General features: G+C 43.5%; 1 protein-coding gene across 2 annotated transcripts in view; it reads left to right on the forward strand.

Annotated features, from left to right (window-relative positions):
* The first annotated feature begins 5,312 nt into the window (after positions 1-5,312).
* PANK3 (pantothenate kinase 3) overlaps positions 5,313-15,330 on the forward strand; it is a 29,937-nt gene continuing 19,919 nt past the window's right edge. The window contains exons 1-2 of one of the 2 annotated variants that reach the window (XM_036423702.2): positions 5,313-5,704; positions 14,836-15,188. In XM_036423702.2, the coding sequence (XP_036279595.1) occupies positions 5,677-5,704; positions 14,836-15,188 (381 nt within the window). In that variant the 5' untranslated portion in view covers positions 5,313-5,676. Of the gene's footprint in view, positions 5,705-14,835; positions 15,189-15,330 lie in introns of those variants that run through there. The other variant, XM_036423703.2, reaches the window with a different exon arrangement.

The raw sequence follows: 15,330 nt of genomic DNA on the forward strand, positions 1-15,330 counted from the left end.
GCCAAGGCTGAGCCCTGATGTCCCACTGGTTTACTCCCTGTGCTCCTCCCCCTTGGGACATGGCACTATCACTTACCCCAAAGCCCAAGCCAAACCCCCACACCTCTTCTTCCTGCCTCCCTTTCCTCCCCACATCCATCTCATCTAATCCATCCTTGTCCACCTCTATCTCAAATGGCTTTGTCACTCTTGATCCCCCTCTCCTGCTTTATCATCTTCACAGCATTTACACTATCTAAATACATGCCATCTATTTGTACTATCTAAAGTAATACAGTATACATCTGTCCACTTGTCTGTCTGTCCTGTCTGGGATGTTAGCTCTAGAGGGCAGGCTTTGTCCTGTTCTTCTCTGGCTCCTTGATCCTAAACTATGCTCCTACACACTGTAGGAGCTCATTTGTTAAATGAATTTTTAAAAATATTTTATTGACTTTTTAGAGAGGGGGGAAGGCAGAGGGAGGTGGAGAGAGAGAGAAACATTCATGTGAAAGAGAAACATCAATCGGCTGCCTCTTGAGCACCCCCTACTGGGGATGGAGCCCACAGCCCCGTTATGTGCTCTGTCTGGAATTGAAACAGTGACCTTGATTCAAGCACTTCTCTACCGTCACTACCCTGGTTCAAGCCCCCACACAGTTCCCACAGCCCCTCGGACTTGACAACTGATTGCCTGAGTCAGGAAAGTGAGGGAGGAGCCTGAGGTAACTAGTCTTTCCTTTTCCAAGTCATGGCACCTCGCCAATCCGCCCATGCTCCACAAAGCTGCCAGAGCAGCCCTCTAAAATCACAGATCATGTCATTCCTCTACTTAAAATCTTCCAGTGGCCCTCAAGGCCCAGCATGCCCGCCTCTCGAACCTCACCTCCAATCACTTCACTCCTTGCTCTCTCCTTCCCATACTTGGCTTTTGTTCCTCAAACCAAACCTACCTCCAGTACCAGCCACTCCTCTGCCTTCCCCAGCAACATGCATGGATCTCAGCTCCTATGCCATCTCCTCAGAGAAACCTCTGAACATCCAAACTGAAACAGAGGCTCCTCCTCTCCCACAACTCCCATCCCCCATTAGCACATCACCCTGATTATTTCCTTCCATCACCCATCACACTCTTCTTGTTCACTGATTTGGTAACTTGATTTGTTCCTCTCTTTTTTTTACCTCTCTTCCCCCCAGCATGCCTAGCACATAGTTAAAACTCAATATTTGGTGAATGAAACTGTACTCCCACTATAATGATGGCGGTGATGGTGGTAGTGGTGATGATGATGATGATACAACAATGATCCCAATGATACTCATACAAATGATACTTTCCCACAGTGAGATGCTTGTTTGAGTGTGTGGGTCCAAGGACTGATTACAGCATGTTCTTGACCATCTAGACATAGAATCCACTTTTACAAACTTTGTCTGGGCTTTGAAGCTGTGTGTGTGTGTGTGAGTGAGTGTGTGTGTGTGTGTGTGTGTGTGTGTGGGTGTGTGTGTGTTTAATTCATGCCAGGAAACCTCATAGTCATCATTAGGTCCAATGTACCATCTTTCTCCATAGATACCTACTCAGTAAAAGCAAAACGAGATTGTGTCAGGAATCCTCTATTGCAAGCCACCCACTGCCGATACTATTTTGAGAGTGCACCAAGGAACGCAGAAGGCCAGAGAACCTTGAGCGATAGCAGGGCTAACGCCAAGCACCATTGTTTGTTTTGAGATAGTGGTTGGCTCGAAGCATTTTTCTGACCTAATAGTGTCAAAGTAAATGTTTACTGGACCTTACTGATCTCTACTCAACTTTATTGACCTTAGAGACAGTCTATATTCTACCTGTTTGCCGTGCTTTACTGTATCTAAAACTGAATAAAAAGCAGATAAGGCCAGGTTTCAGTGTGCCTCTCCAAGAGAGAGGTCTCCAACTGGCCCCCCATGCCTTCTAAATTCACATTTCCTGTCTAGTGTTTTCATTTGTGCAATGGCCCCTCCTTCAGATCCTGAACCCTAGCCGTGCAGGGTGCGGCACTCTATCACTTTGCAAGTGGGATGGATTTACTGTGTTTGGTAGACAAATATTGAGACAAGATGCTCTTCACAGTTCCCACACTCACTCTGCTAGGAAGGATTTGATAACATAAGAGAGAAAATACAATCAACCAAACAGTGCTGGAGGAGAAACGGGGGCTGACAGCCAACAGGGACTATGGAAGACAGATTCTGGCTAGAAACCAAAGCAGGGTGACCTGTCCGTTTTAATAACACTGGGGAAAACTTAAAGGAAAACATAATTGACCACATCTCATATTGCTCCTGAAAAAGAGAACCTCAAAAAGCAGAGATGGACGAAATCTCAGGCACTCATGTCATTGTACAGATGGGTAATTTGAAGCCCAGAGAGGAGAAAGGAACTTTCCCAAGGTCACACAGAAATCCCATCGCTGATCTAAGATTGGAATTCTCACTATGAGAAATTCACTGCTTTTCTGGCATATAACATCATAGGTGTAAACCTAACTTTTAACCTACAGTTAGCTAAGTCGTTCACGTGTGGCCACAGAAACTAACAAGACAGTATTTCCAAAACTCACCCAAATGCCGATGGCTTATTTCTAGCTCGCCTTTCCCTTGGACCATAACCAGCCTATCATAAGGTACAGTATCACTTCCTATTTGATAGCTAATGTTATTAAAAAGAGGCAGGAATTGCATATATATATATATATATATTTAATTTTTTTAAGAGGCAGAAAACAACCAAAAGATATATAGATATATGTTGATAGAGAACAGGGTGTGCACACAAGACTTACAGAGTCAGTAGGTGGGTCATATAGAATACTGAACATTCTTTGAAGCCATGTCAAATCAGAAATCATAACTCTCACCCAATAAAATTGCAGGAGAACAAGACCATTTGAGAACATGTAGGGTTCTGGGTGGGAAGAAGTGATAAGAGGGTAAACAAGGTTAAGTCTACTACTCAGAGCTCTACATTACCAGGTCACATTATCTGGGGGATCTGGATGATACTTCTATTTTAAAAATCTAAATAAAAATATATAAATAAATGTATTTCCAAAGAACATATGTGGAACCTGGGACCAAACAACAAAAGGTAAGGAAGCACAAAGCACCAATCAGACCTAGGGCCTAATCCTAAATATTTACCTGAGTAGGGTAAATACTTAAGCTTTCTTTCTTATCTTAAGGTTAACAACAACAATCTACACTAATAAAAGAGAAAGATGCAAATTGACCGTACCTTCGTGACACCTGCCAGCCAATCAGGAGTGAATATGCAAATTAACCCAACAAAGCTGACAGGTTAATTTGCATACACAGATGCCCAGTGGCTGGGGGCGGGACACTTGAGTCATCACCATGAAGCATCCATCTTATTTAAAAACTGTTGTTTGAAATTTTAACCCTACTATTTGGCTTCTGTAAATGCTTTCTTGCTTAAATGATAAGGAAAATAAGACTTCTCCCACTTCAGAGATGCCATTAAACCTTCCCCGAATGCAATTATCAGTGCTGGCACCAGGCCAACCCTTTGGTTGAGGTCTCAAGGCCCCAGCACATACGGGCTCTTTAAGAACTTGCAAAGGGAGCCGGAAACATCCCATATTTGGGAGACAAAGAAGGTAAAAACATATAAATGGGAAAAAATTCCTCCATGTTGGGACCCAGAATTTGAGAGACATTTCCCTCTGGACCCATGTGTAATAAATGTAACTCCATCTCTCTAAGTATTGTTTGGTTCTTCTCTGGTTTTCTATAACAACTATGGCAACAATGCAGGCATTCCATACCACCCCAGCCGCTCCGGGCCTCTGGGCAATGTGGGAAGGCAGAAAGATGGTTCTGGGCCAGAGCAAAGGTGGTGCTGGCAGCCAGGGGAAGGAGGCCCATTCTTGCACAAATCTTCCTGCAGCGGGCCTCTAGTACAATAATAAACCTAGATGGCACTTACTTATCCATACCATGGTGACAAAATATGCCAGGCAATGCATTAAGCACTTTATATGCTTTTCTTCATCTAACCCCCATCTCAGAGAGATGAAATCACTTGCCTAAATATATTACCAATTTGTAGGACCAAAATGTGGACTCATTTGAGTTCTTAATAATTGTATTTCAAAGGGTGGTGGTGAGGAGGAAATTTAAAATTTAAGAAGGAAAATACCTTGCCAAGTGCCAGCGCTTAGAATGTGTTCCCTATGCAGTAATGTGTGTCCCCTCCTGGCCTTATTCATAACCCTTTTATCCTGTTTAAGGAAGGGGCACTAAGGCTCAGTCCTCCACTGCCAATTCTCAAACCATTGGTTGCCAAAGTCGCTGAATTCCTGGTCAGTCACCTGGGGGACAGATGTGGAGGGAACGCCAGAAGAAGATCCCCAATGCTGTCCGTTCCCCTTCCAGCTGGAGGGCTCAGAATATAGGAGGCAGAGGGAAAGGGGTGCCCTGGCTCTACCATAAGAACTGGAGCATCTAATTTTCTTCTCAGGAAGCAAGGAGCTGGGCTGCAGGACCCCTGCGGGGACCATGGAATGGTGACAAAGGGCTTGTGCTCCCCACGTGATTTAACTTCTCACATCCTGCCCCATTTTCAAAATGTGGGATAGACACCATAACAAAGAATAATGGTTTATAGTACACAAAATTGTTAAATAATTTGCAGTACACAAAGTTATTTTTTTAAAAAAATCAAATAATTCGCCAGAAGTGCTTAGCAGAGTGCCTTGGACATGGTTAAGCATCCAACAAATGTCACCTATTACTACTATTGCCCTTATTACTATCAACACCATTACTCCAACTCCAGCATTTGAGGTGTCTCTATTAAGCCGGGGGCTTCCTTTGTAAATGTGTTTAACGGTCTGTCTTAAGAGTGGCACTAGAGCCCTGGGTTTTGTGCCTTCCATGGCACAAGGACTAGCTTTTCTGCCTCCAGAGAAAGTCAGCAATTTCAATGTCGGCTACCTGCAGAGTTCTCTTCCCCCTTCTGCTCTTTCAGCCTCAGCAGCAGAGGCCCAAGACCCAGACTTTGCAGCCCGCCCACCTCAGTCACCATTGGCCGCCTCTTCGCTGGCGTGACTAAGGCCCCGCCCCCTTCTCGCTGGGCCCACTCTAAGGCGATCTCCCGAATGGGAGGGGCCTCGGAGGGGCGGCCGCAGTGCATCCTGGGCGTTGTAGTCCACCCGCACCTCTGCAGCCAAAGAGCAGGGCCTCGCGACCCGGAGAACTACAATCCCCAGCAGCCGGGGCCTCGAGCCGGGAGAAGGGGGGCTCGCGTCACGTGGGCGCTCAGCCTGGGCGGGCTATTTCTCAGTGCAGCGGTGGCAGCTGGGGGACCGGGGCCTTTTGTTTGGAGCAGCTGCAGGGGGTGGGCCCCCGGTGGGCCCCAGGAACGGCGAGACCGGCGGCCTTGCCCAGCTCGCTCGGTCCTGGCCGCCCCTCCCAGGGGTTGGGGGGCCACCCCCTGGGCCGGCCTCGCCCCAAGCGCCACCGTCCCGCCCTAGGCCCGCCCGCCCTAGGCCCCGCCCGGCCAGCTAAAGGGGAAGAACTGGCTGGGCCTCCTCGCAGGGCCTAGCCACCTCCGGAGTCGCAGCCACCACCACCATCACCACCACCACCCTCGGTGCACCGAACCCCAGGCTGCCCCTCGCCCCTCAGGCCGTCGCCATGAAGATCAAGGATGCCAAGAAACCCTGTAAGAGGGGCTTGGGCTCCCTGGGTCGGGAGGGCGCCTTGGGCCCCGTCTGGAAGCCCCTGGGCAGAGCGGCCTGGCTCCGAGCCCCTCGCCCATCGCCCGCGGCCTGCACAGGGTTTTAGAGGCCCCATCGCCTCACCCCCCTATACTTTGCCTGCAAACGCCTTCCTCCCTCCACCCCTGGCCCTTTGCTCCCACTTCCGCCTCGAGGCCTGGGCGGTGCGAGAGGGAATTTTTAACCTGAGCCCCCAGCAGCGCCTGCTCCAGCCGCCTCTGCTGTCTTCTGTGTTGGAAATGGGTGGTCATGGCTGTCAGATTGCGCTGGAGCAGTTGCTGATCTGGGGCTTTCTGCTTGTGTCCTTGAAATCGCGGTGGGTTCCAGGGGGTGGTCACTGTTGTTATACATTAGAGCTTTTCGAGGCCTGTGCCTCTAACCTGCCAGTGACTTCTTCATGTGGAGCATAAAAATTAGTGTATGTTTGTTTAAAAAGCAAAAAGATAAAAATGGCAGGCATTTCGGCCCCTCCAAGCTAACACCACTGATACTGATTAACAACTAGTATTAACCACTCTTAAGTATTTTGGTGGATACTCAGATGTTTTTAACAACTATATATGTGCAAAACATCCTTTGAACGAGCAGATGAACTTTTATTTGCTCTCTTTTAATTTTAGCCTTTTAAAATAAAAGAACATTTTACTTCTGTAAATGGCTTATTTAATCACTCAGCTATTGGGATTGTCACGCTTTTAAGTGCATTCTTCCAGAGCAGCTAGGAATGTGGAGAACTGTGGGATGGTGTTTGTAGTCTCCAGGTTTGGGAGTGTCTCAAGTGATCCAGCAGATCTAAGAAAACTGATAAAAGGGAGCCCTGATCATTTCCGCCCTTCAGGTTTTGTTTTTGTTTTGTTAATCCTCACCTGAGAATATGCCCTTCCAGCCCCACCCCCGTTGATTTTTAGAGAAAGTGGAAGGGTGGGGGAGAGAGAAAATCATCCAGGTGAGAGAGACGTGGATTGGTTGCCTCCCGCACAGGTAACCGACCAAGCTTGGATAGAGCCTGCATCTGAGGTATGCACCCTGGAATCGAACCCGGGACCCTTCAGTCTCTGGCCAATGCTCTATCCACTGAGCCATACCAGCTAGGGCTATCATCAGGTTTCTTGTGAACCTCAAAGGAGAGGCAACATACCAGAGCATCCTGAAAACCTCTTAATTGTTATTTAAATGTGAAATAATTTGATCTTAATTTTACAGATGAAGAAATTGAACTTGGGCCCCAGAGTAACTCTTGCAGAGCCAACCAACTGTGCTAAGGAGGGTCAGGGCCTTAGGTCGGCTGACTCAGAGCCTCGTATTTTTTCTTCTGCACCCATAGGGCATAGCTACTCTAAACACTTAAAAACACAAACCTTTCTGATCTGGTAGTTATATTTGCCAATTTTTTTTTTTAAACGCTAATGATGATTTCTTGTGCTAAAGATTTCTTTAAAGTAGTGATGTGAAGCTTAAATGACAAAGTAATACATTAGCTGAATTAAACTAATCTTGAATATATGCAGTATGTAAAACACTTGGACATCTTCTCTCAACACACACATTTTCTGTACTTGTCTTAGAATTTCCATTTAGTGGGATGGGTTTACCTCTGACAGGCTCAGATTCTAACTCTTAAGGTATTTTTTCTTTTTGCCGTGATACTGATTTGGTTAGTTGGATTTGGGAAAACTTACACTCGGGTATGAATACCACTTTGGTCAAAGGTGTTTTCCACAAAAGTGATAATTAAAAGTTTATAAAGTAAGCTTTAGGTGGAGAAATGAAAGAACACCTGTTGATTAAAGGTAAGTTGGCTATTACTACATTGTGAGACCATTAATGTTAAAATAGGGTCATGCTGAAAAACTAGCCAGTTAATTTGATTTAGACGTCTAAAATAACATTTTCAGTTTCTTAATATAAAAGGTGGCTTTTAAATAAATGGTAACTTTACTCAATTTTTTTTTTTTTTTTTTTTTTTAATCCTCACCCAAGGATATTTTTCCATTGGTTTTTAGAGAGGGGAAGAGCGAGGGAAAGACAGAGAGAAATATAGATGTGAAAGAAACACATTGATGGTTGCCTCCTGCTCAACTCCTGACCAAGGCCTGGGCCACGGAGGAGCCTGCAAACCGTCCAGGGCTCCAGGTATATAATATAATTCCAGGGCAGTTCTTATTTTCTTTCTCACACAGAAAAACCCAAGATGTTCTTTATTTTACCATAAAGAATTGAGCGGTTTGCCTCATTGGCTAGACCCTCAGCCTGTGGACTGAAAGGTCCCAGGTTTCATTACCATCAAGGGCACAAGTCCAGGAGGCAGCCGATCAAAAAAAAAAAAAAAAATGATTCTCTCATCATTGATGTTTCTGGCTCTCTCTCCCTCTCCCTGCCCCTCTGAAAACAATAAAATGTATCCCATATAATAAAAGGCTAATATGCAACTCGACCGAACGGCGGGATGACTGGTTGCTGTGATGTGCACTGACCACCAGGGAGCAGATGGTCAATGCAGGAGTTGCTCCCCTGGTGGTCAGCGCTCTCCTGTAAGGGGGGCTCTGCTCAGCCACAAGTCGGGCTCAAGACTGGTGAGCGCCGTGGCAGTGGCGGGAGCCTTTCCCTCCTCCACAGCAGTGACCCCTCGGGGGGCTGATAGTGTGTGTGTGCGTACTAGAGGCCCAGTAAATATACATACACACATATACTAGAAGCCCAGTGCATGACATTCGTGCACTGTGGGGGATGGTCTCTCAGCCCGACCTGCACCCTCTCAGTCCAGGACCCCTCAGGGGATGTCCACCTGCTGGCTTAGGCCCCTCAGGGCAGTCAGACATCCCTCTCGCAATCTGGGGCTCTTGCATTCTGGGACCCCTTGCTCCTTACCGCCCACCTGCAGTGGAGGCAGGAGAGGCTCAGCAGTGAAGTTTCTGGCTGAGTGGCGCTCCCCCTGTGGGAGTGCACTGACCCCTATGGGGCAGCTCCCACATTGAGCGTCTGTCCCCTGGTGGTCAGTGTGCATCATAGTGACCCGTTGTTCCACTATTCAGTTGATTTGCATATGAGGGTTTTATTATATAGGATATATGGCTAGAAAGTGTTACTTCTAATTTTTTAAATCACTCAGGTTCGATATTAGATATGTATTTGTTTTGTTTTTGAGTACCTGTATAGGGTTTTTTAATTATAAATTTAGTGAACACCTAAATGTATGTATAAGGCACTATGTGCATTGAATCATTTAGCCCCTGTAGCACACCACTAACTAGAAGCTATATCTCAGACTGGTTAAATAAGTGACTTTGGCTTCACACACTTTCTTACATTATACTCCTAAGGTTTATAAAACAATTGCTTTTAGATACACCTCTAATATATGACCAGGTTATTTACAAATGCATTTATTTAACTAGAAAATAGGGAAAGGAATTGGTTTCATCCTCTAGATTATATAACAAAAAGATTATCATTTTCAATTACGTGTGAATTAAAGTCCAGAAAAAGGATGGCGTCAAACATTAACCTAATGAAAGTTTCTTGCTAGTTAAAATATGAGAACCAAAATAATGACAATATTTGTTTAATTTGCCATAAGCGGTTTTTCACACCGCTTAAATATTAGATATTAAAGATTCTAGAAATCTGAATAATCGTGTTCCTCTGTGCCTCAATTGGCATGATTTATTAAGGTATAGGCTTTTTCAGCCTTTTTTTTTTTTCTTATGTGGCATATAAATATAATTAACAAAGTGACAGTAATATATATTTGGTTAATCCTCACCAGAGAATATTTTTTGCATTGTACAGATATTTTTTTAAAATTTGGTGTGATATAGGCTTTGGAGTCTGTGCTTTGCTAACCCAAGCAGTAAGTTACCTGAAATTTTTGTTAAAACCAGAGAGAGTGATATAGCATGTATTTGTAGTTTGTCTGTGCAATTTGATTGGCCTTGTAAGTTGAGTCACTACTTAAGAATTATCACTTTCAGAAAACATACTAAATTTATGAATTTTGATCTCAGAAGTGTTTTGTGAACTTGACCTCAAAGGCAAGGGAAATAAAAGCAAAAATAAAAGAACGGGACTACATCAAACTAAAAAGCTTCTGCGCAGCAAAGGAAACCATTAACAATACAGAAAGGCATCCAAACTAATAGAACATGTTGCAGACGATACCTCCGATAACTGGCTAATATCCAAAATATATAAAGAGCTCCTATAACTCAACAAGTACCAAAATAAACCAGTCTAAAAATGGGCAGAGGACCTGAACAGACACTTTTCCCAAGAAGACATACAGATGACCAACAGGTATCTAAAAAGATGCTCAGTGTAACTAGCTATAAGGAAAATACAAATCTAATTTGGCATAGGATCCCTTTGGGCTGAAATTTGCATTGGGCCAATAGCAATTAAATATCTATATCTATATCTATATATCTATATATATCTATATATATCTATATATATATATATATATATATATAGATATATATAGATATATTAATATATATTGATTTTTTACAGAGAGGAAGGGAAGGGGATAGAGAGTTAGAAACATTGATGAGAGAGAAACATCAATCGGCTGCCTCCTGCACACCCACTACTGGGGATGTGCCTGCAACCAAGGTACATGGCCCTGACCAGAATCTAACTGGTTTCGGCTAAATATCTCTTTAACGATTCTTTCCCATCCCTTTACCAGGACTTAGCAAGATACCAAACTTTATAATGCAGCAGTCCAGCCCCCGTGGCTAGATATCTATCTAAAGCTGTTTACATAATCTATGTGATAAGAATTCTTGGTTCTGGATATTTCATAATTTATGGGGAACTACTGGCAGCTCTCTTAGACTCCTATCGGAAATAGAATGGTAGCTGTTGTTTTTGTTGTTAATGTTTTAAACCAAATACACAGATCACAGGAAATTCTCAGTCTAGAGAAGGTAATATATATTTGCCATCAATAAAGTATTTATACTATGGAATGTGTTTTATTTTTTAAACATGTCTTTTGGTTCATTTTTTTTTTTACCTTGGTAGAAAAGAGTTTTATTCTCAAAAGATAAGAAATGTTTAGGTTGCCCTAGCCAGTTTGGCTCAGTGGATAGAGCATCGGCCTGCAGACTGAAGGATCCCAGGTTCGATTCTGCCAAGGGCACATGCCCGGGTTGCAAGATTGATCCCCAGTAGGGGGCGTGCAGGAGGCAGCCAATCAGTGATTCTTATCATTGATGTTTCTATCTCTCCCTCTTCCTCTCTGAAATCAATAAAGAAATTTAAAAAAAGAAATGTTTAGGTCATATGCAGTAAGTGCGCTGATGACCTGCTTTGAACCTGTCCCTTGGCTAGAAGCAACAAAGCTAGTTACTTGTCTGATTTCTTAGGAAACTAATATTTTTGTACTTTCACTGCAGATAATTAATGTTTGAGTTCCATGCCCCACCCCCCATTCATTTTGATTAGTGACAAATAACTTTTTTAATGCACTGGAAAATGTAAAAGTTGGTCATTAGACCAATTGCTAGATGAGAGGAGTGATAATTAAGAATTTGTGACTTCTGTGTTCTGTTGACTCCCACATAATTTTTTTAAAGAGGAACTTAATTTTTTTTTAATTGATTTTAGAGGAAGGGAGAGGGGGAGAAAGAGAAACATCAGCCCTGACCGGTTTGGCTCAGTGGATAGAGTGTCGGCCTGCAGACTCAAGGATCCCGTCAGGGGCATGTACCTTGGTTGCGGGCATATCCCCAGTGGGAGGTGTGCAGGAGGCAGCTGATCGATGTTTCTAACTTTCTGTCCCTTTGCCTTCCTCTCTGTAAAAAATCAATAAAATATATTTCTTTAAAAAGAAACATCAATGTGACAAGAAGCATCAATCGTTTGACTCTGATACACACCTGACCTAGGGATCTCTAGGTGCACTGGTGTTCAGCCAAGTCATACCAGCCAGGGCCCCCATAACCTTTTAATGGTGATTGTTTCGCTGGTGTAAGGAAGTGAGTTCCAGAACTCGGCTGAGTTGAAAGGCTCTCTCCCTATCCCTATGCAAATGGTAACTTCTTTTTTTTCTTTTTCTTTTTTTGCCACTGGCCGAGTTTCAGTCCCTACCTTCCTAATAGTAAGCAGAAAATTGGCGTATTTGAGATCTACTAGAAATAGAAGGGACATGTAATGTTCTAGTTTACTAAGAAATTTATCATCTGCAATTTAGAATCTCTAGCTAGCCTCCTTTTTAGAGCAGACAGCACTAAAAGAGCAGACATAGCTAATAGGCTAGGTGGGAGAGGAATCAGGGTTTTTGGGTTTTTTTGCAGTATTGATATAAAAGCTACCTCTGTGGGCAGTAACCCTTAAGGAAATTGCATTATTTTTCCCCTTGAATTTAGTTACTTCATAGAACTTTCTGTGCGTCTAGACCAGCGGTCAGCAAACTGCGGCTCACAAGTCACATGCGGCTCTTTGGCCCCTTGAGTGTGGCTCTTCCACAAAATACCACTTGTGGGCGTGCACATACAGTGCTATTGAAACTTCGTGTCCTATGCGCAGAAGTGGGTTTTCGGCTCTCAAAAGAAATTTCATTCATTGTACTGTTGATATTTGGCTATGTTGATTAATGAATTTGCCAACCACTTGTCTAGACCAATGTACAAACAAGTCAATCTCCCACAGATTGATAATTGAATGGCAATAAATATTCTATTCTGTTTCATGAGGTCCTGGTTGTTGATTGTGTCATTTTTTTGTGCCTTGTGTACCATACACATTTTACAATCTTCAGTGTTTAATTTAAAACAAATGAGGTGGAATATGCTAGAATAATATAGTATTGCTTTCCTTATGTTATAAATGTTTTTTACTTTCTGTATGATGTTTTCTTTCTGAGATAGGACAGATCTGATAGTTTCATGCTACTAGATCCACAAAAGCCTCCTGAGAAGCCGGGAGAGATGTTTTTGTTGTTTAAATCGTTTTAATGGCCCTAACCAGTTTGGCTCAGTTGATAGAGCATCAGCTTGTGGAACAAAAGATCGCAGACTTGATTCCAGGCGCGTACCTTGGCTGCAGGCACATCCTCAGTAGGAGGTGTGCAGGAGGCAGCTGACCGATGTCTCTAACTCTTTATCCCTCTCCCTTCCTCTCAAAAAATCAATAAAATATATAGTTTTAAAGTAAATCGTCTTAGTGAAAATTAAACCCAAACAGAAAATTAAACCCAGACTCTAAGAAAGAGCCGAACAAGTAACACTTCCCTGCAGTCTAGACTTTAGAAACAGGACTTCCCTCGAAGCCTTTTTACGCCTGCTCCTCCAAAGTCACTGGACTTTGGAATCGGCCGCTGACATACCTTTAGGGTTGAAAACCTTGACACTCATGCATAGTTTTAGAAAAGTAGATAATCTCTTACTCTCTAATATTTTATCTATAACCCTGGAGTATTTTTCTGGGCAGTAAGGTTCCTGTAGAACTTTATTCATGGTTTATTGTAAGGATTAAAAGTCCTTCATGTGCTACTGGACTTTTTGCTTTTCAGGATGACAACATTCAGGTATTTATAACCCAGGAGCTGTCAGGCTTCTGACTGAAAATGAAATGACATGAACTTTGAGCCTGGTAATGCTGCCTCAGCTTTGTAGTTTGCTCTCTGAGTAACATTTTTATTTGTATTTATATTTTGATACCTGTGTGTCTGACACTGACAAAGGCCCAGAAGGAGCAACTGTGAATGTTAAGTGATTTTAATATTATAAATTTTGAGTTTTAGAAAACAAAAGATTTTTAGCTTAATATCACCTTGTATAGATTTTTCTATATGTGGCAGTAGTGATTTCTACCCCCCAACCCCTATGAAATCTATAATCAAGCATTAATCAAATGCGAGAATTCATTTTGGTTATGTAATATGAGAAGGATCCTTATTTTATATAATGCTCATTGAAAAGTATCCTAATACCTGCTCAACAGATTTGGAAAATTCTGAAAGAATCTGCTTTATTGGATCAGTTGGGCCTATTCCATGTTATTTTCTTTAAATATGTTTATCCAAGCAAGCACATGGCTGTGAATGTCCCCACTGACTGTCAGTATTGCTGCTTGCTCCTGCTGATTTATTTGAATGAGGGGGAGAAAGTTGATACGTAACTTTTTAAAAAAATGTTTTTGTTGATTTCAGAGAGGAAGGGGGAATGAGAGAGAGAAACATCAATGATGAGAGAGAATCATTGATTGGCTGCCTCCTGCATGCCCCACACTGGGGATGGAGCCTGCAACCTGGGCACGTGCCCTGACTAGGAATTGGACCATGATCTCCTGATTCATAGGTTGACGCCTAAGACACGCTGGCAGGGCTTATATATTTATGATAAGTATTTCATAAATGAAAAGGGAATGCCTTGGTAGGAATTAAAAGGCCCTGGGCCAAGCATTCTCTGTACGAGATTTTAGAAAAGATGTAAAAACATTTTGAAGGGAGAAGGGGTGATATGTTTTACCCTATAAGTATTATGGACTAATGCATCTGATAAAAGAGTAGTATGCAAATTAACCATCACTCCATCACAAAGATGAGGGCACCCAGTCCTTTCAGCCCCACCGGAGTTACCCAGTCCGGGGGTAGAGGGCAGCCTCTGTAAGCAGCCTGGCAGAATGCTTGCTTAGTTGCTGCAGTGACTAAGCAGGTGTTCCACGCCCACCATGGATGGGCCTCTGGGCAGCAGGCGCGGAGCGGCTAGGTCCCACAGAGAGCTGCTGGCACACAGATTCATGAGCAGGGCTAGTCTATACCAATAAAAGGGTAATATGCCAATTATACCGGGAGACCTTCTGGACAAAGCCATGGTGACGGGGCCGAGGCAGAGGTGGTTAGGGACAACCAGGCAGGCAGGCAGGTGAGTAGTTGGGAGCCAGTGATCCTCGATTGAGAGAGAGATGTCCGTCTTCCTGTTTAGGCCCAATTCCAGGGATCAGGCTAAACCAGCAGTCAGACATTCCCCAAGGGGTCCCTGCAGGCCGGGCTGAGGGACACCCCACCCCCATGCACGAATTTTGTGCACCAGGCCACTAGTATTGAAATTTTTCCTGTTTTTATCCACAGCTTTCCCATGGTTTGGCATGGACATTGGGGGAACTCTAGTAAAACTCTCATATTTTGAACCGATTGATATCACAGCAGAGGAAGAACAAGAAGAAGTTGAGAGCTTGAAAAGTATCCGGAAATATTTGACTTCTAATGTAGCATACGGATCCACAGGTATCCGGGATGTACACCTTGAACTGAAGGATTTAACACTTTTTGGCCGAAGAGGGAACCTACACTTTATCAGATTTCCAACCCAGGACCTGCCTACTTTTATCCAAATGGGAAGAGATAAAAACTTCTCCACATTACACACGGTGCTATGTGCTACAGGAGGTGGTGCTTACAAGTTTGAAAAAGATTTTCGCACAGTAGGTGTCTGGTACTCAAAGCCAAAAATTGGTGCCCAGTCTCTTCCGTTTTTAAATATGAGGCTAGGTTTCCAACCAGTGTATTTCTTAGCTTACCTAGTTCCTCCTGCTGATCCATGACTAGCTTTTGATTTGAGGCATT

This window comes from Pipistrellus kuhlii, unplaced genomic scaffold (genome assembly GCF_014108245.1).
Source record: "Pipistrellus kuhlii isolate mPipKuh1 unplaced genomic scaffold, mPipKuh1.p scaffold_m20_p_8, whole genome shotgun sequence".
Lineage (NCBI taxonomy): Eukaryota > Metazoa > Chordata > Mammalia > Chiroptera > Vespertilionidae > Pipistrellus > Pipistrellus kuhlii.